Raw genomic sequence first — 23,733 nt, 5'->3', positions numbered from 1 at the left:
CTAATGATCGGCAAATACAAAGTCCTCGATCAGCATGGCACTGCAGTACTGAGTATAGGATAAACGGATGTCAATGTTTGTGCTGTTCAGAGGGCGTGTGTCCCAGCAAGGGGCCAGGGCTAGAAGACCTGTAGCGTGCGCTTTTCTGTGCATTCTGAGATGGTGTAGGGATTGAAAGGGACTGTGATGGGGAGGGGTGGGGGAGGCTTTTTGAAGGGATCGCGCTCACTTACTAAGTTCCTGAGTAAACCACTCTCCCGGCCAGGGGAGGTGGTCGGGGCTCATCAAGCACGCTATGTTTATTTAACCCTGACTTGAAGCCGAATCAGCCTCACATGGACCTACACGGAGCCGCCCCCACTCCCGAGGCATGGGCAGTCTGTGTGGTGGCACAAGGCCTCGCTGTCAAGGGGGTGGGGTGGAGCTGCAGACACCTATGCCTGCCCCTACTACACCAAGTCACAGCATTATTTCAAAGCAGGGTTGTGCTGCGTCCTTGGATGATTTGTGCTTTTCTGTTTGTCCAAGTGAGGCTATGGTGTCACCTCCCAAGCCCCTGTAGTGCTCCTAAGACAAATATACCCCCTCCCAGCGGCCCATCAAAAGCTGCAGGATCCATAATTACGGCTTATCACTTTCTTTCATCTAGAAGAGCTTTTAAAGTATGAGCGATTTACACTTGTTGGCCCATTTAAGAGACCATTGTTTTGGACAAGACGTTCTTGATGTTTCTGTGTTAAGAAATGCAAAGTGTCATTTTTATTATAAAAGCACACACAAACCACCAATTAGCTGCCTAAAGCTACACCCTCCTCCAGGTCACTCAAGATATAGCAAACAAAGCAGGTTTAAACTAACTACATTATTTTTAGATGTTCATATGTAACACACCAAAGCATTTCTTTTTGACTGAATGTAATATTTTCATCACACCATATATATAGCCTGTATTTGTCAAACATTGCAACACAAACAGGTAACATTTTCACACATTACCTTCTATTATGAATCTAAGTCTTGAAAGTACATTTACAAAACTCCAAGGCCATTTTTCTCCTTCAGCAGAAATTGCATTTGGATATTTGTGGTCTCCCATTCAAGATGGGGGAGAATAATTACACAATTGTACACTTTTTGCCTAACATGTTTCTATAAGAATGTATATATTTTTGTCAATGCCTTACAATGGTTTGTGTACATGCTAAGTCATCTTTATAAAAGAGAGTACTGTTCCAAGCCAAACATGACGTAAAGGGAAACGATGAGAGGGCAAGCAAGTCATTTATATATGCCCTGGATCTGGAAAGAGGTTGCAATCCTTGATTGGTTGTTTTCCCTCATTGTGGCAATGTGTTGCTTTTCACAGCAAAAGCAGAGGATACATGGGGGTGGGCACACTTCTTTTTTTTTTTTAGGGCAGACGCTACCTCGCTTGGGTGTTTTTGAGGCCTGCAAACTTGCTCAAGTTTTTGGGTACAAGGATTTCACCCAGGTTGTCATGTTCCAAGTGCAGAAACCCACAAGACCACTTAAATCGGTCATCAAAACACATGTCTTTATATTGGAATTTTGTTTGCTCTGGAATATTGCACTATAGATTGTTGGGGGGTTAAAATATGGACACTGTTTATACTTTGCCAGTGTACTTATTGGAAGATCTCCTCCCCCTCCCCCAGGTCTTTTTTGTTGATTTTTAAAAAGAATGTCTGTGCTCTTTTGTGCACTTTCTTCTAAAGAAAAAGGTCAGTTGAGCCAAACTTGTATATTTCACATCAGGATATGTCCACTTACTGTGCATATATTTATAGGTTCCAGCTTTGAATTTCACTATGGGGTCAGAAGTTCCCACACTGGGGAAAGTGTGGGAGCTGTGCCCATCCCCAGGTCGAAATACCACATTTTACTGCACATTTTGCAGCAGGAATAGGGAAAAAAGCCAAATAATACACAGGAAAGTAGAAACCTATCTCAGCAATAGTTACCTAACCTGCTCAACTGCCGTTGAAACATTCTGATTTAGGATCCCCTACTTCCCCTTCAATTCCAGTGACCTGCCAAACAGCATTGGCCTACTCATCCCCTCCAATCACGGCTCAGGTGGTACATTGATGAGGACCCCTTCTCATTTTGAAGTGAGTAGTACTTGCAGAAGAGTTGGAAATTCCTGAATTCTTTGAACCTGATCATTCTGTATGTGTCCAAAGGAAGAAGAAGCAGGTCACATATGAAGCGGATGATGAGCTATTGAAAGCCCCAAGGAAAAATTCAAAATGAACTTTTTTTTTGCCATCATTCACAGCCTTTCAATCTGTAGAAGAGAAATGTACTCAATTGCATCAAATATGTTCTGTGTTTGGCTTGCTCTATAACATACACAGTTTGAATACTAAGGCGGCCCATCAAATCTTTTATCACTGCTTGAGGCTAGAGAACTATTTACAAAATGGGGACTCGAATGACATTAATGCGTCAGTCATTGCAAGAAGAGTTCCAAATTGTTCATCACCACAAGATGTACTGACATTTGTAGACAATAATAATTTGGCAGAGAGTATCCCCAGCATGTGTATTGCTCTCCGAATTCTCTTAACCCTGCGTGTTTCAGTGGCAAGTGGCGAAAGAAGCTTTTCAAAGCTAAATTGATCAAAAGTTATATTCGATCTTCGATGATGCAAGAAAGACGTGTTGGGCTAGCAACCCTGACAATAGAGCATGATATTGCGCAAAACATTGATATCAAGAACCTTGTGTCTACATTCGTGAAAATTAAAGCTCGGAAAGTTAATTTCTAATGTATGTGCATTTTCACTTGTTTTAACATATCAAGTACGAAGTAAAATGCAGGCCAAGATATGTCTGTTTTATTTGTCTGGGTTACCACAGGCATCATGTACGATACATGATGGGTTTGGTGACCCAGGCACACATGTTTCATGGTTTATGTCAACAGGTGGCCCACCACTTCTGCTCCATTGTTTCTTGTTTTTTTTAATGGTTTTGGAGAGTCACACACTATTGAGATGAGTATTGGTAAGGCAGGTAGAGGGTGCAGGTGTTGAGTTGCCCAAAGACAGGTGAGGAGAGGATGAAGATTGTGGAGAAGCAGGAGAGGAAAGAGCAACAGGTTGAGGAGACAGAGGTGGTCTCCAGCAGATGCCTCCACACCTGTACATGCGCTCTGCTCTTGAGGAAGGGTAAGTCGGGCAAAGGAAGTCCCTTGTCATGTTCGAGGTAGGTCCAGGTTGATCACAACCCTGCAGGCCGATATTGCCAACTGATCGTGTGTCATTAACCTCTTTGCTGCGACTCGCGGCGTTTTGATTTTTTGGGTTTTTCACCCGGGTTATCACCCTTAGCTGTCTTCGAGGGGGTCGAGGCCGCGTTCTCGAAGACGATTAATATTTTCTTTCTGAATTCCTCCTACTCAGTTTAAGAACTATGTTTGGTGGGACAGGAGACTCTTTCTGGGGACACAGAAGACGACGAGGAATGGGACCTTCGACGTCTCTTTTTTGAGTGTCTTGATCTCGACGAATGGTGGGAGCTGCTTCGAGATCTAGAATGGGAATGTTTTCGACGTCGAGGAGACGAATGCCTCAACTCAGCCGACGAAACTTTCGAGGAGGTTTTGACTGACTTACTTCTCTTGAGCTTCTCCTTGCGCTCCTTAAAGGCTTTCGCCGTCATGGACATGCAGTCCTCACACTCCGAACAATGGTGCTCGGATGCCAAGCACCATAAGCAGATCCTGTGTGGATCCGTTATCGAAATTTTTTTACGGCAGTCTCGACATTTCTTGAAGCCGGATCGCGGCGTCGTCGGTTCTGATGAAGAAGCCATCGAGACTAGAAGGGATATTCGAGTAGAAATAGTTAACTATCCTGACTGAACTGAGCAACGATGTTTCGAGGCCCCACGAAGCGCAGAAAAACAGAACTGAGCAACGGACGCAGCTCGTGGCTATTTATGGACATGGTGATGTCTGCGCCGATACGGCGGCCATCGAGGGACATCGACTCGGCGGACGTCGACGCGCAGGGCGCTCTACAGAAAAAATTTCCGAGGCCAGCAAGCTGGAAACATATTATCAAAGATAAGGAATACGTCGGAGGACACAATCCCTTCGAAATTGCAAATTATTGTTGAATCTATACATATCTTACTTGGCAAGTAGTGGGACCGATCCGGTTTAGTATTTTGTATCATTTAGTGATCCTTATGTGCTTATAGATGTCTAGTGTGTATTACCAAAATAGTTTTCCTACAGTCTGTATTGTATTGTCTATATACAATTTACCGAAAGAGTTAATCCACATGCCTCAGTATTACATTTGTTGTTGCTATAGTATCATTGACTGGTTTAATAAACCTGTATTTATGAAATACAGGGGGTGCAGCAATCGGTAACAAAATGGGGAGGGACCGAGAGTGGCAGGCCGCCAATCTGACACTTTGCCTAGGGTGGAAATATTCTTTGCACCGGCCCTGTGTAAACTACTTGGAAGTGTTTTTCGTTTCTTTTGATCTTTACTGACATGCGTATGTGTATCTGGTTAGGGCTAACCTCTACCTCGGTTATTCTGTCATTGCCATCCCCGACCTACCTATTAATGCAGTGGTTTGTGTGTGTATTTTGCTGGCTACCATCGATTTCACGTTAAAGGGCGTTAGCAGAAGTGCTATTGCATCGCGCATGTTGTCTGGATCTGTTACTACTTTTTCTGTATAATGAATGCTTGCTCTATTGCCTAAAGTGCTCCTGTCTCTTGCAGCCTACTAGCTTGCACCTATTTTTGTTTGTGCCAAGTTCTCTTAATGTATAGTTACTGGTTAATAGTCTGCTATCTTTCTGCGCATTTACGCTCAGTGTATGTGTGTGTCTGTCTTGCTGTTCACTGTTTATCTCAGTGAAGGGATATGGCAGGAATTGCAGGGTGATCTGCTTGCGATCTGGACCTTTGATGTATGTTCAGACTTGTGTTTATGGGTTTTCTTAACTACTATTTCCTCATGTGTGGGATGTATGATGTTAAGCCCAACACTCCTATGCTCCATCTCTGTCCCTAATGCTCTATTTGGGTCACATTATCCCATCTTTTATAACATCACATGCTATGTTACACATACACTAGTATCCTCATCCTCCAGCTGTGACCTAGCCAGTCTATCTCCTACATCATGTCTTTGCCTTTAGCTTAGGAAATAAGTCATCTTCTAGGAAACTAATGTATTTGATTCTAGAACGCTTTTTTGTGCATGAGAAATCATGTATTGACTCTGCACACTGATTGTGTTTTTTCCTTTTTTCACATGCTGATTGGTCACCATGATTCTGTGTTTGTGTATGAGTTTTAGATGGTAATGTTAATAAAATCAACTATGACAAAAGGTAGGACTTGGAGACAGTCATTAGTTCAGAGCACTTTCCTGTATCTGTTTTGGTTTCTGCCATACTTTCACTATGAACCTAATGAGTCTTCCATATGCTAAAATAAAGCATCTTGTTTTCTTTTATGAACAGGTGACATTGATTACAGCAGTGTGTTGCTTGGAATGCTCGTCATGCAGGATGTGCAGCTGAGTTTGTTCATTGCTGTTATGCCAACTCTTAATCAAGCAGGTGGCAATTCCTATTCCAGGTAAAGACAAACAGGTTATGCATGTAAAGTTTTGCACATAAGTCTAGTTTTCCTCTCATAAAAACTGGTGAAAACTGTCTCATCACTACGCTAAGGCAGAGGTAGTAAGTCAAGCATGAGAGGGAAGTTACAAGGAAAGGAAACCATAAGAAAGGGACTTTGAAAATAGTTATACTTTTGTTTTTTGAAGCAGATTGAGTTACTTGTCTGAGAAACCAAAGGGTCTCACCCGCTAGTCCTCAGAGACTTGCCATCAAGGTGGCCAGGATACAGCCATCGCTTTTGGATCCAGTTTCTGGGGGTGGACCAGTGCGGGAGGATCACTTGCGTGAGGGATCTTCGGGTAGTGGGGATGAGGCGACCGATTGTGAGACGCGGTATTCCCCCCCTTTCCCTTACCTATGACCCCTCCTATTTCATACAATTCTCTGATGTCCCAATTCCCCCTTCCCTCTTTTCTGCACAAACACTGGGCCGAGGAAGAGGGCAAATTAGAGTAACAAGGCTAACCCTTACATATCTCGTTGGACATGTCCCTCTAATTGGTTCAGTCAATGTCAGGCACTTGACTTTGACCACATACATCTGATACCCATTAGCTCTTCCCACATGGATTAAAGGCGGAACGTAGGGACACACTCTGAGCAAGGTGGAACACGAGAAGCAGCAGAACATCCGGGGTGAAGGCAGACCCACTGGAGCAGAGCGATGGATAGAGGGACGAGAATCCAGGATAAAGGAAACCCTGGAGTTCTGTGCAGGAGGTTGTTGCCTCCAAAGATCATTAAGAGATACATGGAGAAGGTCAAATCCCAGACAAGAAGACTGCATTTTGTTTCAAAGGTGCTTGCCACCTTCCCGGGAGAATGACAGAGTTGGGGAGGCGATGCCAAGCCTGCGGCACTAACCTTGAGTCGTGAATTAAAAAGGAAAAGACAAAAAAGGAATGCCCACAGCCGGTGATTTGGCGAGCAAGATGAAAGACTGGTGTGTGTTCAGGAAAGATTGAGGTGGCAACAATATCTTACAATTGAAGGCTGTACGCGTGTGGATGAGACGCGAAAAAGGACAGACCTGTGGTGAACTTTAAAATTACAGGTAACTGTGAAGCCAGTGATACAGAGTAGTGGAGTGGTCTGGCGAAAGGAAGTAGCCCACTTGATAGCCTTTGCGAAAGGTGAAATGTTTTTGTTATAAAGCAACAAAGTAAATTAACTTTAAAAGCATGATGATCAAGACTGACCCCAGGAAAAGTGGAAAGTGAATATTGAACTCTGTGCTTATGATCTTGAAAAACATAGACTAAGAAACACTGGGGCAAAAAACACAAGAGTACGAGCTGAAGGGAAAGTCGAAGTGGCCCTGCAGAGCTCTATAGTAAAAGCCTCGCACATTCAAAAGTCTTCGACATCAGGAAAAGGTCTGAGCCTGACTGAGGGAGACCAGAAGTGTGATAAGTTAGGGGAAGGGAACACCTAACGAATGTGAATTAAGCTAGGGGAAGGGGACCCCTGCAAATGCTGTGATTGCGAGGTCTGAGCCTGACGAAGGGAGACCTATGTGAACTTTTTGTTGAACTTTGAACTGTGTGTCAAACTGTGAAAGAACTTTTGGAACAATGGAAAAGGGACTTTAACGTGGAAAGCCAGGTGGGCCGCGATCTAAGTTTAGAACTGTTTTTTGTTTTGCAAATCTGAGCCTGAGTGTGTCATCCTGTCTACGGGCACTGCCTTACTCTGCGCTGTCCAACGTGGGGAGGAGAGCTGACTCAGCTACTTGGATTCTTCATATTCTAACACTGATTTTCCTTTGCATACATGCTCCCCATTACACACTTTTTGTATAAGAGATAGGGCAGGTATTAGGTTTTCTTAGTATAGGCCATTTTGATTTGACAGAGACTGACTAGGACTGTGTTTTCTTTATTATTTGATGGTAGAGACTACACTCATCTTAGCTATAGGACAAAGTAGGAGTTTTTCAAAACCCTGAGAATTGAATAAAGATTTTAAAAATTGTTTTTCAGTGTGATACTTTGATACCATGCCTCCCTTACACTTGTGCTACAAATATATTTAATACAAATTAAATCAACTAGTCCTAGTTAATAATGTATCCAGTATAAATGTGTTGCCTCATAGTACATTTTCTTCAAGTTAATACTTGAAAATAAAACATTTATTTCCAATGTGCTAAGGTAATGCTATTGTTGGCTTAACTTCCTGCAAGACCGCTTAAATGACTGGGCCTGAAAAGAAATTAGTTTTACCACTATGAGCAATTCTAAGTTTGGCAGTGAACATCATGGAATGTTTTATTTGTTTGGCTCATAACTTCTTTTAACTTAACATGCACCACATTTGTGAATTCTAAAAAATGTAAATTGCATCAACTTTGTAGGCAAACTTATGATGGTGTCTCTGTCCCAGTAGTTAAGGAACCTGGCATTTCAATAAAAGTGGTCTTGCATGACTTGTTTTCGTAGCCAGAGATCAATGGCCTTTCTCCCCAATGAAAAGGGGGCATAAGTGTGCTTCACCAAATATATCTTTGGGCATTGCTTTAACAAAGATGTTCATGCTAATTATGGTTGTGGATTCTGAGACATCTAATTCCCTCCAAATCTGTCTTCTTCACTTTAGTAACGCGGACATTCAGCATTTTCTCTTTGTCTAGATCTTAGAAGATGCAGTGTCTGCAAAGAGGAGACTCCATTTGCCCCCATTCAGCCAATTTCTGTGCCAATCGAATTTCACTCGGATACACAGACTTGCAAGCCAGCTGTCCAGCCTTTTGTTGAGGTTTCCCATGTCAGACTTTATAATTGATGGCAATACCCTTATGTTGATCCCACCTGCTGCATTGGCTTAACAGCATAATTTGTCAGATAAGCATATTTTATTTGATGTGCTCAGAATTTGTTCTTCCTGCCTCCACTTTCAATATAATATGTTCACTGATTCTTGTTAGATGTTTTTATTTATATTTTTGAGGCTTGTGGAATCTGCTTAGATCACATGCTGTGCGTAGGGTGGAAGCTGCAGTGTATTACAGTTGTTTTTTTCGAAATTCGAAAAGGGACGTCGACAGGGCATGCCAGTAATACTATCCCTAGTGTGAAGTGTACTGTATCCATGGTCCTTCACACGTCGAGGTCCCTCAGATTGTTTTTTTTCGCCATCGTAGATGGACACTATTTCACAGAGTTCTCCTTTCGGATCATCACCATTTATTATCACCAATTACCAGTAGTTTTTCTTACTATCCTTTATATTCACTGACTATCAAAACCATGCGACAGCGGTGAAGAGACGACCGTTGAAGACTCCTGTCGACAGATCAGTTCTGGCCTTGGAAGGCCGATTCGGACTTCGGGCCCACACAGTAGGGAGAGAAGGGGAGGACATTTTAGAATGTATATACCCCTTTTCGTACACTAAACTCGCCTTGCTGCCGTGTCATTCCGTTATGGATGGGACCCTTTATACATTTTTCCCCTAGTGTAACAAAAAGTTCCTGTGGGTCGACATACACCTTGTGTGTAACCTTTGTCTCCCTCGGGACCACGTAGGAAGGTACTTGTCGAGAATGTAGACTCTTCAAACCCAAGACGTTGAACTGCTTAACTAAATGCTGGGCCCACCACGCCAGGCAGGTTGGGACTGCCATGGAAGTGGAGGGGACCTTCAGCGATGGCAGCAACGCTGTAGTATCCGAAGGTGACTGGGTTACTCCGGTTTCCCAAGCGCAGTCCCCTGACCCCAACAGACAGGGCGATGGCCTTGTTATGGGAATGACACCTTGCGGCGGAAGCGCTCTCACAACCCCCTCCACCAAACACACAACCCACGACCGAGAGTCGACACACGTGTCGAGCAAACGACATCGCACAACGTCTAGGGAGAGGTCAGTTGAGTCGCTGTCCTCTGGGCACTCCAGATCGAGATCGCCACATGACAGGCCCTGGCTGTTGAAAGACAGAACAGATGTCATGGATAAAAACATTCCCGAAGGCCGTGAGTCAGTTGACAAGACTTCAGATCTGCCCGTAGCCGAGAGTCAACGTTCTGCTTCAATAACGATTAAAAAAAAAACATACAGGCGGGACTAGCTCATTTAGTTAAGAAGCACGTCCCAGAAGGCCTTGTTAAATCAAGGGAGTCTAAGAAGAGCTCTTCTAAGGATAGGTCCCCTGACAACAGTAAGGAACCTCAGGTACAGGATTCCCTGTCTTCAGCCTTAAAGAAAAAGGCTACACCTTCTACTGTAGTCCCACCCACTACAGAAGATTTAGGTCTCCCACTTCAACCAGTGGTCATTCCTAGTTCTGCCTAGTGGTTAGCTGAAGATATCGATAGGGTCATGAAGAGAATGTCCTTCATGGCAAATGTTTATGAGAAAGACCCTGATTACTTAATGAGTTTTCACTCAACCCCTTTCCCCCACAGCAGCGGCCTCTGGGTCTCAGAACCCAGTTCAACCCCCTGCTAAGAGGGCTCGCCCCGGTGAGCTAGTGCAAGTTCCCACTATCATTGACCTATATGACCCGGACACTGATCACAAAGACCTCTAAGTCCAAGAAGCCGCAGACCCTTACAATGGGGATGAGGATGATGAGGGTGATCTAGATACAGACCTGTACAACATGGACTCCCCAGTTAATGAGGACCCCTCTGTTGTAGACTCACCCATAGATAATAAGCCTCTTTTGAACGAAGTACTCATCAAAGCGGCTGAACATTTTCAAATATCTACCCATGAGCATCCACAGGACAAGGATTTCGTTGTCAATCTTGGGAGATACAAAGACTGTAACTCAATCTATTCCCCTACTAAAGTCTGTCCAGCGACAGGTACAACCCTTGCTGGAAAAACCCAATCCGACGCGGGCGGTGAACCCCCGCATAGAAAAACTCAGACCTGCACCATCAGACCCGCTGTACATCAGGGGTCAGCTAAAGCCTGACTTGCTCATTGTTACTACCACAAGGAAGAGGACAGGAACTCCACTAGCCTCCTCTGAGGCTCCTCCAGACAAAGAAAGTAAAAGGCTGTACACAATGGGCAGGAAAGTGTCATCTTCTGCTACATTCCAGACCAGGACAGCTCTACATTATTAGCTAGTTACAATTGCCATTAATGGGATGAGGTCTTGGCTTTATTCTTGTCAGCCCTGGAACTGCTCAAGACTCAATTAGCACTGGTGGCTGCAGAATGAAGGGCACTGTCAAGCTGCTTACTAAAGAGCAATCTTGACGCCGCAGACAATGCCGGCAGAATTATAGCGGAGGGAACCATTATTAAGCATCATGCTTGGTTACGCTGATCCGGTTTTAAGCCAGAGACGCAGGCCACTCTCATTAACATGCCCGTCGAGCCCAATGTACTCTTTGCTAAGGCCGTCGAGGACGCCTTGAAGACAGCCAAGCAAGAATATCATACACTAAAATTATTGGGCCAGCTGACCAACAAACCTTCTGGCCAGAGGGGAAACAGCAATTTTCATTGCTCACGCGGACAAAATTCCCAGAGGGGTTCCAACTATAATCAAAATCGGGGAACGGCCTGGGGGAACAATCAGGGCCAGGCCTCTCAGGATTACCAGAGAGGACTGCGCAGGTCACACTATCGGGGAAGAGGTTCCTCCTCCAGAGGTGGTACCCCACCTCAGAAACAGTGACAACCCTCTTCAGGTGCCCTCCCATGCCTCTCCAGTAGGAGGGCGCATTTCCAACTTCAGCCAAGCATGGGAGGGAATCGCCTCAGATAGATGGGTGCTGGCCACCATAGCGGGTGGATATTGTATAGAGCTCCTCGAGTGACCACCGGAACCACCCCCACGCCAGAAAACCCACTCCAAAGAAGACCAATGCATCCTCCTCGAGGAAATCGCCACGCTGCTTCAAAAGGACGCCATAGACATCTTCGCAGCCAACCAGGTAAACAAGGGTATTTGTTCAACGTACTTCCTTGTGCCAAAGAAAGATTTAACAATGCGCCCAGTATTAGATGTACGCCCTGCAAATAAATATGTCGAGCCACAAAAGTTCTGCATGACTACGCTACAAGAGGTAATCCCTCTGCTAAAAAAGGTGCATTACATGGCAACACTGGATATGAAAGATACCTATTTTTATATTTCAATGTGCCCAGCGTAGAGAAGATTCTTGCGTTTCAAGATGGTGAACCAGCTCTAGCAATTCAAGGTGCTGCCCTTCGGAATACCATTTGCTTCAAGGGTATTCACAAAGGTTCTGGCAGTGGTGGCAGCACACCTGCGCAGGGAGGTGATCCCAGTGTAACATTACCTGGACAACTGGCTGATTACAGGGGAGTCTCCCCTAATTTGCAGGCAAAACATTCAAAGAACTATCAAACCTTCTCTTTCAATTGGGCTTCTCCATCAACTAGAAAAAATCAAGCATAGTACCAAGCACAACCAAACAGTTCCTAGGAGCTGTTATAAACACAGAAGAGGGGTTGGTCTTTCTGTCAGAAGAAACATGTTACTGCAAACACTGCATTATCAAGCCGGCCGCCAGATAAGCGTATGCAAAGCAATGCCTTTAATATGCATGATGACATCTTGCATCTACCTGGTACCTCATGTGCGCCTACGCATGCGACCCATGCAGGAGTGGTTGGCGAAACAGTGGTCTCATGCAAGTGGTCAGTGGGACGATCTAGTGGTCGTTTGGCCAACACTAGTACAAAATCTTCGCTGGTGGACAAGAGAAAATCTTTTGAAGGGGAAACTCTTCCACGATCCAGAAGTAAAAGCGATTGTCATTACCTTCATCACACAGCTCAGGGTCTCTGGTTCCATGCGGCGGCACAGAACCACATCAATCTGCTGCAACTACTGGCGGTATTCAAGGCCCTTCTGGCATTCAAGTTTCACCTAGTGAACCAATCTGTGCAAGTCCTGATAGACAGCACTACGGCAATGTTTGACATCAACAAACAGGGGTCACACGTTCCCCAAATCTGTCCAGGCTTGCGCAGAAAATTTGGAGATGGGCACTCAAACGGAAAATATTCTTATTGTCACAGCACGTTCCAGGGGAACTCAACTCTCTGGGAGATTCTCTGAGCAGAGATCCCCTACCAGAGGAGCATGAATGGCGACTACACGAAAGGGTCGTAGAACACCTCTTCTCTCAATGGGGTTCCCCCACAATAGACTTGTTCTCTACAAGCGAAAACAGTCAATGCCCACAGTTCGCGTCCACGTGCCCCCAGCCAGGCCCGAAGGGGAACGCCCTATGGATGAACTGTTCAGGGAAATCTGCTTACGCTTTTACCCCCAACACCTCTCATGAAGAAGGTGGTGAACAAAATACACAAGGAACATATGACGCTCATCCTAGTTACTCCTGTGTGGGCAAGACAACCTTGGTATCCACATCTGCGCAAACTGGCGATATGCAATTCCATCAAGCTACCATGCCTGACCGATGTGCTCACTCAGCGCAGGGGATTAACAGTGCACCCTCAACCTCACTCAATGAACTTGGCAGCATGGCTCCTGAAATCATAGAGTTCGGGCATCTTAACTTACCACAGAGGTGTATGGATATCCTGAAAGAAGCACGAAAGCCTAACACTAGACACGATTATTTCAACAAGTGGAGACTTGTAATTTGGTGCCAGTCTAAACAAATGAATCCCATAGAATCTTCTCCATCCCACATTCGAAAATTATTTGCTCCACTTGCTAGACTCAGGGTTAGTATTCAAATCTTTAAAGGTTCACCTGGCGGCTTTGTCAGCATACACCACCTACCACAATAAGGTCTCATGGTGGAAGGTGCCAGTCATCAAGGCTTTTTATGGAGGGAGTAAAGAGACTACGCCCTCCCATTTCAAACCCGCCGCCAGGATGGGATCTTAGTGTTGTACTCGCTAAGCTCATAGGACCCCCTTTCGAGCCAATGCACAAGGCAAGTCTTAAACACCTGACTTACAAGACTGCCTTCTTAGTGGCTATTACTTCCATAAGAAGAGTTAGTGAAATACAAGCTTTGTCAGTGCAGGATCTTTTCTTTATCATACATAAAGACAAGCTGACTTTACGTACCCGCCCTAGGTTCTCACCTAAGTTCATCTCTAATTTTCACATAAACAAGTCTATTTAGCTACAGGCTTTCTTTCAGAACCCCACCAACTCAGCTAAGGTAAAACTCCACAGACTAGATGTGAGGAGGGCGGTCGTTTACTATGTAAACAAGACCAGACTGCTAAGAAAAACAGACCAACTGTTTGTCTCCAGAGCAGCAGGCAGAGAAGGAGACCGCATTACCAAAATGCCATCTCCAGATGGATAGATGTATACAATTGTGCTATTCATTATCAAACAAAACACTGCCTTTCACGCCTAGAGCTCACTCCACAAGGAGCACAGGAGCCACTCTGGCTTTCATTGCAAATGTCCCCCTAGACAGCATTTGCAAAGCAGCTACATGGAGCTCAATACACATTCATTCAGCATTACTGCATTGACACTCATTCCACGACAGATACACAGGTGGGACAATCGGTTCTAAGACATCTGTTCGCTCATGAACCTTCTCACATCCCACCACCTTCTCCTAACACTGCTTGGTAATCTATGCACCTGCGCCAACACTTACTCATCTCGGAGAGAAGGCGCATGGATGCTTATGAGCCTGTCTAATACGTATATGCTTGGATACAACTGTACTCACGCTACACTTCATGCTAGCTCATGTCAGAAGAATCTGAGGGACCTCGACACGTGAAGGACCATGGGTACACTGGACGTCACACTAGGGATAGTACCCTTTTGACGTCCCTTTTGGAATAACGAAAACAACAACTGTAATACTCTGCTGCTTCCACTAGATGTCAGCCTATGCACAGAATGTGAATCCAAGCAGATATAAGCATCAAAAATAAGATTACGGTGAGTAATGTAAAATATATTAATTGTAGGTTGAGGGCAAACAGTACACATCAGATGTACGGGTGGCACCTGTAACAAAGTACTGTTCTTGCTGTTTGCTTTAAATCCTTCCTGTTCTTATGAGGCCAAAACATATTCCAGAACTCTTGAAGAACTGGATACTGCATATGTTTTACGGTACTTACAACCTTTCCCAGAGACAGTGGGCGGGAGCGGTTGGGGGCAGTGCTCCTCTACTTTTTTAAAGAAGTTTTCTGTTCGTAAACTTTTATTTTAAAAGGAAATCGTTCTGAAATGGTTTACCTTTAAAATCAAAGTGTAGGAAGAAGTTTAAACTTGCACTTCAATGCACTGCACTGAGCATTCCCTTAAACAGCAGGTGTGTTTGTTTGGCGGTTTGGATTGCGTGTGGGAGGGGTCGTGGTGATGGGGTTTGAGAGACATAGTCCACTACTTCTTTTTCTACAGTTAGACCACTTCCCAGAGAATTCAAGCAAGTTAAAGGGAGCTCCTGTGCCTTAAATGAACGGTCTGGTTCTTCATACTTTAGGCTACAGCACCATGGACGTGTTGGCTGACAATATGGTCTTCGTTAAATGAGACAGCCAAAAACTACAGTATGACTAAGTGGCTTCCTTCCTCGAATTGGTCGCAAGCGGATTATCAGTCCTGTTTGCCTGTCAAATAACCTTTTTCTGCCTCATTCATTGTATCGGTTAAGGGCAGCTGTGGTGTACTGTGCAATGTGTCCCTTCCAATTCCCCCTCTCAACTCCCCCTCCTCAGCTCAATAAGCGAATTTGGCGCATTGTGAGATAGGAGCTTTGTTTTGACTTTGAACTGGTTATGTAAAAACACTTTTTTTAAATGTATAATAAATAACATTTGTATTTATTTGACGAACAAAGTTGGCAATGTAGGTCAGAATGGCTTTACAATTACACATTGCACAATTACGCACTGTAGGAGTCATCTGATTTCACTCAAGGCCACAGTCGCCTTCTCTCTCTTCACTACCTACTTCCTCTCCACCTGCTTGCCTCTCCCTTGTCCCTTGTCACCTTGTCACTTTCCCACCAACCTTCTGTCTCTCTGATACTTCATTCCTCTCTCCTGCCTCCCCCTTTGATGTCTACTCTTTTCACATGCCTCCCAAAGTACTACTACCAATCATCCCACATTACTACTACTCATTCCACACTACTACTCTGATTAGCACACTACTACCCACCTACCACATTACTACTCCCACACTACTATTAGCTCTTTGACTATGGGATTCCCCCCCCTCAGCTATCACGTAAGTGTGGACTTTTGCTATATTTGCCTGCATCATCCTCCGGACTTTGTGCCTGTGCCTCTCTGGACAATCTCTAATCAATCTCTGAGGCACCTCTCTTTTTTCCAAGCACCAGGCCATAACACTTTTCTTCCTTCCTGGGCTTAAACTTCCACTGCCTACACCCCTGTACTGTTGTGCCGCTATACCTGTTGACCAAAAATAAAATGGAATGTAGCTGTGTGCACATCCTACATGTTTTGATGCTTGTTTTAAAAATTGAATGTAGCTGTGTAATCATGCATTGGTTTTGCTGTTGTATCTAAAGTCGAATTTGGCTGTGCGCACATCCTGCATTGGTTTTGCTGCTGTACCTAAAATCAAATTTAGCTGTGTTCACATCCTGCTTTTCATGGGAATGTGCTGACTGGTTACCCCCTCGGTTCTGGTCTGTTATCTGATCCCTCGCCCTCTTAATTTCCCATTGTTTCTTCCCTGTCCTGTTTGTGTCTCCTGGTGCACTTGCTTCCTCCTTGCCTACCTCTTCCCACGTACCTCAACTGCTCTGCCTGGTTAAGTGTACCACACTATGTGCCCCTCACGATGGCGCTTTCTTTCTCCCCCATCTTCTCTAACTGCTTCTCCATCTCCTATCCTTCACCTCTCACTAAGTCTGGCAGGAGGAAACTCATGGACATACTGGCCTTCAACCCAGGCCTTCCTATCGCTGACACCTACCTCAGTGCTTCCGCCAGAGAGACTCTCACCGACATCCTCTTTGTCGTTCCTTCTGTCGACCTATGGACTCTCCATATGGCTGCTCTGCTCTCTGCTTACTCTTCTTCACACATAAATGGTGGCACCCGCTGGGAGGCCATTCTTGTTCCTTTTCCAATTCCAGGGCCATCATGTCTATCGAAATGTTACCATCCTGGTAAAAGGGCCTCAACCAAACCTCTTACGTTTTGATAGGCTCCTTCCTCGCCTTATCAAAGGGGGGACCTCTGTCCCCTGCACCCCCCTCCGCCCCTGTAAGTCCTTCAGAAGTGGCAACCTGCTCCATGTTGTCACACTAAACTCTTGCTCTGCTGTCTAGCACTCCTCTGACATCTGCCACCTCCTTGAACTCCTGGACCTTGTTGTTCTTGCTCTTACTGAGACATGGTTTAAGGACAACTCTGTCACAAGTTTTGACACACTTCTCCCTGAAGGCTACAAGATAGTCTCTGTGCCCAGGCCCAACAAGCCAGGAGGTGGAGTAGCCTTGATCTTTCATGAGTGGGTCCCTGTTTCCATTATTCCCACTCAGGTCTACTCCTCCTTTGAATGCCTGTTCTGCAGGCTCTCTCACCTGTTGCCTTTCTTAATCTGGTCACCTTCTATCGGCCCCCGGGCCAGTCCACCCTCTTCCTCTCAGAATGGGCTGTCCTGGCCTATTTATTCTTCTCTTCCTCTTCCCAACAACTCCTGCTGGGAGATCTTAACATCCATTTTGACTCTCCGGACTCCTCAGGACCTTTCTCTTTCCATTCTACCCTCTGGTCCAACGCACACTGCTGGCCACAACTTGGATGCTCTCATCTCCACAGACCTCCCACTCTCTATTCCTCTCACTACCTCACTCTCATTGACTGATCATTCTCTTCCCTCTTCTCACTTGTAGCTCTCTACTCCTTTCGAAATGGCACACCCTACACCACCTCCTCCCTTCAAGGTAATCCGACCCATGAAGAGTGTGTCAGTGGCTGCCTTTGCCCCCATCTTCTCTTCTTCTACCCCTGCGGCTGACTCCCATCCTGATACAGCCCTCTCTAACTTTCACCGTTCCATCTCCAACACTCTTGACATTCTTGCCCCTGTCCTGAGGGTCCGACTGATGCCTGCCAAAAAGTTCCACTCTTGGTACGACTCCGATCTGGCTGCCCTTAATCACAAGTGCTGAGCAGCAGAATGGAAATGGGGATCTTCAGGTGCAACCACTGGCAAACTGGCCTGCTGCCTTCTTCTTGAAAGGCAATATAGACTCTGTATCCGGTCCAAGAAAAGAGTCTGAATTCAAGCCTGCATCTCCGCGGCATCTAACATGCCCAAACTTTTCAAAGTCTGCAAGAAACTGACCAACCCCACTGCAGCCTCATCCTCTACTGCACCCACCCAGGCCCTTTACTCGGCCCTCGCCGCACATTTCACCACCAAAACACAGGACATCCTGTCCTCTCTTTTCTGCTCCCCCTCCTCCATCAACGTCTCTCGGGCCCCCTTCAGCTGCCTCCAATGCTCCCCCTCTTGTCTCCGCCCTCTCCCACCCGATGAGGTCTCTAGACAAGTTCGGCCTATGAAAGCCTCGTCCAAACAGGTGGACCCTTGCCCCTCCAAAACCATCAAGGACAATATTGACACACTCGCTCCTTCCTTGGCCAGCCTCTGCAACCTCTCTTTCACCACTGGAGTTTTCCCCTCTCCTCTTAAGCACTGTCTTGTGCACCCGCTGCTAAAAAAAAAAAAACCTCAGCCGACCCATCTATTCCGGCAAACTATTGCCTGATCTCCACCATCCCTTTCCTGGGAAAACACCTGGAGAAGCTGGCTATCCCTCAACTTACCCTCCACACTGAATCTGTTGTTTGTCTACATGACCATCAATCTGAGAGGCACGGAAACTGCTCTTCTGAACACCTGTGAAGACCGGATCTCAAATCTTGACTCTAACTCTCCCTCTGTCCCCATTCTTCTTGACCTCTTTTGCTTTCGATAAAGTAAACCACAACATCCTGATCGCCCGTCTACGTGATACGCTGGGCATCACAGATCAGGCCCTGGCGTGGCTCGCCGCCTCTCTCTGACTGGCCCTCCCAGCTGGAACTTGGGTCCTTTCTCTCCTCGATCACTCTCTCTACTTGTGGTGTCCCCCAGGCATCTAACCTATCCTGCTGGTTCTTCAATATCTACATGGGCCCCCCTGGCCTACAGGATCTCTACCTTTAGCTCTAACTTTCAGTGTTATGCGGATGGCACACAGCTCTCTTTCAGGCTACCCTCAGCCGCCTCCTCCTCGCTCAACTGTGAATATCTACCCGCAATTCAGTCTTGGTGTGCTGCTAACGATCTCTGCCTGAATGCCAGTAAGACTGAGATCATCCTCATTGGGACCCTTGCTCCTGCTTTCCCACTTTCACACTGGCTGGCCTCCATTGGCCCTGCACCCTCACCTACCAATGAGCCAACAAATCTAGGGGTCATCTTTGACACCACTCTCTCCTTCTCTTCTCACATCTCGGACATCTCCAGAAAGTCCCACTACCAACTGCACCACCTCAGAGGTATTCTACCGCTTCTCACTTCCCCAGAGGCTCACTACCTCGAGAGCCCTGGTTCTTTCTAAACTGGACTATTGCAACAATCTCTTTCTCAATCTTCCTACTTCTACTCTGTCCTCTACAACTCATCCAGAACAGAACCACAAGACTTGTTCTTGGCCTCAAGCCCAGGGACTGCATCTCTCTGGTGCTGAAATCCCCCCACTGGCTCCCTGTGGCTGCAAGGATCAAGTTCAAGACCCTCTGCATAATCAACAAGGCTTTCTGGGGCCGGGGCCCGCACTATCTAAAAAACTCTCTTCCTAAATACTCTCCCTCAAGAGTCCTCTGCTCGTCTTCCAACTCTCTGCGGGTGAGCTGCTTTCACAAACCGAGATTTGGGGGTATATCTTTATGTTCTGCCGGTGCCTCCCTCTGGAACAGCCTCCCATCCTCTATCTGTCTTGACCCGGAGCACCTTAAGTTCTGAAAACTCCTGAAGACCTTCCTCTTCTCTTTCTCCTTCTCTCCCTTGCTAACCTCTGTTCTTTTTCTCTCCACTCACCTTTTCCTCCCTAGCTCTGTTCAGTGTTGATGACTGGTTCACTTCCAGAGCCTTACAGGTCCCAGGCTCCCCCGACAGTCTTTTGCGCTTTCTTTCCGGGCTGCTGCATTATGTTCAGCATCACTGCACTTTCCAACCTCTCTACACTTAACCCAAGGCCCTGCTGTACTGGCACATTTGTTTCCCCCCCCCACCCTCCATTCCTCGCACCTGTCTTTATGCATGCATGACCTTAATGCACTAGGAATAGTACATTTGTCCGTTTTGTTCCCCTAAAGCACGGCTCGAATTGCAATTTATCCTGGCCATTTCAAATCGGTTGCAACCAAATTATATATTGTCACCAGATCATTGTATTCAGGTCAGTTTCAAATGCATTTTTTTGGAATCTACAGGGATGATTGATACACAGTGAGGCTACGGTTCGTTACTTGCTCCAGGGTGTTGACAACCCTTCTTTGGCATACTGTGGTTTCCCTTACACCAGCAATGTAATCTGTGCATGTTGCACTTGATCTTTCAATATGTTTTTCCTGTATCCAGTCAAAACGGAGTGGTACATTTCAGAGCAGACAATAAATAAAGGGTAGTGATGTAAGGGGTTAAAATGGGTCGTGAAGGGGTTGGTGTGGCATTCAAAGGTTAAACAGTGGGCTTGGGGAAATCCCCCTCCACCCCCAATAAAAAAAAACAAAAAAACCCAAATTCTGTGTGTTTCAGTGTTTTGTCAGCGATGAAATTTACCTTTTGGTAATTGTGGTCGGTAAGATTGCATATAACGGTTTTTCCTTGATATATATCATTCTAACATTAGGGTCAAGCATATTTGGTATGGCTTCAGATTCTCCCGGATGTGATGTGGGGAGACAGCCTGTGGGACGATTTCCTGGCTCCGAAAGATTCTAATTATGTATCTTTAAGATCAATTAGGTATGAATATTAACGCGTCGGGTATCACCGAATTTGCGGTGTGCTTCCCACTATATCAGTGTAATTAGTTATTCATATATTCACTGAAAAGAAATAAGTGCCTGCCCAAACTACAGTTACATCCATGCTTGCCCTGATGAAGGCTTGGCCCTGGAAATAATTTTGGCATTATATAGCCGAAACTCGAGTAGGCAGTCTGTTCATAGTGTCCTAGGCTGGATATTTTAGGCTGATGTGTTTTAATTAGGCAACACCAGAAGCCAAAGACCAAGTCGGATGCAAGGTCACACAGCCGCTCTCTTAGAAGACCCAATCAGGGTATGTAAGTTATGTAAACTTTATAAAGCTTGATGGACTCAAAAGTAAAATTGTTTAAAACACATTTTCTACAGAAACTTAATTGTATAACTCCTACACAGGATGATTTGATGTTCACCATAGACGTCAAAAGCCTATATACGTCTATACCACATGACCTCGGTATAGAATCAGTAGAATGGTTATTGCTACAAGCATCAGAAATTCGAGCACAGCACTCTCCAAATCTTATCCCATTCTTTCAATGTGAGTTCCCTGCCCAACTCCTCCGTCCATGATAACCTCAACTTTTCCCACGAGTCCAACCATTGCCCATCCAGTTGCATAAACTGCATAAATGTAGACACTTTTTGAAATCCCATTTCCAATATATCAAAATTCTCTGGCTTTTTCAAGAATGGAGCATCCAACATTTCTCTCCGTTCCAAGAGTAAAGCTACCAACATTTCATATCTTCTCAATTCCCTGTCCCTCAAACCAAATTTCTCAACTAAACTCCCAAAAGGTACCACCCCAGCATCATTCCACACATCGCCAATAATCAAAACTCCCCTCTGAATCCAACTCTTCCAAGTCAGTACCTTATTATTATACTGCAGACCAGGATTATGCCAAAGTGAAGCCTCTTCATAAAGATATAGTCCCTGACCAGTACCTATAAGCCATGACGACAACGCTTCTTTGGTAGCTAACACCGATTTCAAACACCGTACCTTCTTAGGCAACTTTCCAAAAGAAAACAAACCTTTAATATCATAAGGCAAAAACCGCTGCATCTCAATTTGTACCCACCACGGTACCCGGTTCAGGTCTACACCAGTGTAATTAGACACTTTGTTTAACAAAAAACCACTACAGTAGTTTTTCAATACCGGGTACCCAAATCCCCCATCTTTAACTTTCCTGACCATAATGTACCGGGGAATCTTGGCTCTCTTCCCAAATCCCCACAAAAAATCCTGAAACAATCTATCTACACGTGCCAATGCTCCCTTTGTAAAATGTAAAGGCAGAGATTGAACAACATACAGAATCTTTGGCAGCAAAATCATTTTAATAGCATTAATTTTGCCCCAAAGAGTCAGATTAACACGTCCCCATCTCATAATATCCCGCCTAAGAACCTCAATGATTTTATCCACATTATAACTTACTAACTTTCCAAAATCTTGAGTAATATGAATACCCAAATATTTCACACTAGAATATTCCCATTTACAATCCCACCCCAGCAGCTGTTCACATCCAGGTGAAGCCCTCACTGGAAATACCACCGTCTTATCCCAGTTGATCCGATACCCAGATAGCTTACTCACCTACATACATCAAAGGATATTGGGCAGAATATATTGGACTCCAACACGTATGTGCAAATTGGGTTTAGTTGATAATGATTTGTGTTGGGGTTGTGGAAAAGAACAGGGTACTCTGTTACATATGTTGTGGCATTGTGAAAGGGTGGTAAGATTTTGGAGGGAGGTTATTGACAGGATTGATCAGGTCTGGGACGTTGTTTACCCACGCAATCCCTTAGCAGTTATATTCCTGTCGTATGGTGGTGGGCGTAATGTAAGTTGGGTGATATTGTGCGGGGTGCGTAAAGTTTTGTTGGTGGCGATTAAACAAGTGTTGAAGGTCTGGAAGACACGGAAAAAGCCGACAGTGGAGGAGTGGATTTTGGATGTTAGAGCTTTATCAAGATTTGAAAAAACTATGTTTAGTAAACAAAACAAGGCAGAACTTTATGATGAAATGTGGGAGAGTTTTAATGACCTTTATGGATAATGCTAGGTTGAATTATAGAGTGGAGTGAAATGGTTTACTTTCAGGTACTTTACATATAGGGGGGGGAATTGTGTTGTTTATGTGGTTGTTTTGTGTAGTCTTGTTTGTCTGTTGTTATTTGTTTGATATATCTGGTTTGGTTTTAAGTTAATTTTACATTTTGATATGGTGGGATATGGGGTCATGGTATGAAATTCTGCTGTATTGCTTCCTGCTATTGTATATTTTGCAGTTCAATGACTTATGATGATGATACTGCTTGTTGAATATTGTTGAAAATGAGAAATAAAGAGTTTAAAAAAAAAGAAATTCGAGCACAGAAAGAGTTCATACTGGCTCTCCTACAATTCATTTCAGAAAATTCTTACTTCCAATATCGCAATCAGTTTTACCTTCAAACCTCGGGGACATCTATGGGAGCGACAATGGCACCCTCATATGCCAACAGCTTTATGTATAGGTTTGAGACCGATAATGTGCTTAATAACCAACGCTGGAAGAATAACATTCACCTTTGGACCCGGTACATTGACGATATTTTTGGAGTGTGGAGAGGCACAAGGATATCCTTCGATACTTTCTTTGAATATCTAAACAACATAGATAAACGGATCCAATTCACAAGAGAAATTTCTTATGACACTATCACCTTCTTGGATGTTTCCATCAAAAAAGAGACCACGTGTTACGGCACTTCAATCTATCGTAAACCTACTGATCGCAACAACCTTCTACATCGTCTGAGTTTTCACCAGCCCAGTTTACTCAAAAATCTCCCATATAGTCAACTCTTAAGGGTTAAGAAGATTGTCAGCGACCCCAATGATTGTTTAGCCCAACAACAGATTATGAAAGAGAAGTTTTTAGCCCGGGGCTATAAACAAGCAGAATTGGACACAGCATCAGCTAGGGTCAACAGCCTGACACGAGAGACCTTGTTATCTACCCAAAATCCTATAAAAAAGAGAGAACTTAAAACACCTGTCTTTGTATCAA

General features: G+C 44.8%; 1 protein-coding gene across 3 annotated transcripts in view; it reads left to right on the top strand.

The window, feature by feature from the left end:
• Positions 1–23,733, top strand: part of TMCO3 (transmembrane and coiled-coil domains 3) — a 1,285,122-nt gene that overhangs the window by 612,819 nt on the left and 648,570 nt on the right. For all 3 annotated transcript variants that reach the window (XR_011283572.1, XM_069637136.1, XM_069637137.1), the window contains exon 8: positions 5,522–5,639. Coding sequence is in view for 2 of the 3 variants with exons in the window: in XM_069637136.1 (XP_069493237.1) it covers positions 5,522–5,639 (118 nt within the window). In the remaining variant the exon portion in view is untranslated. The remainder of the gene's footprint in view (positions 1–5,521; positions 5,640–23,733) is intronic.

This window comes from Ambystoma mexicanum, chromosome 7p (genome assembly GCF_040938575.1).
Source record: "Ambystoma mexicanum isolate Mex_15411 chromosome 7p, UKY_AmexF1_1, whole genome shotgun sequence".
In the NCBI taxonomy this organism is placed as follows: domain Eukaryota; kingdom Metazoa; phylum Chordata; class Amphibia; order Caudata; family Ambystomatidae; genus Ambystoma; species Ambystoma mexicanum.
This window is presented reverse-complemented; position numbering and strand designations above follow the sequence as displayed.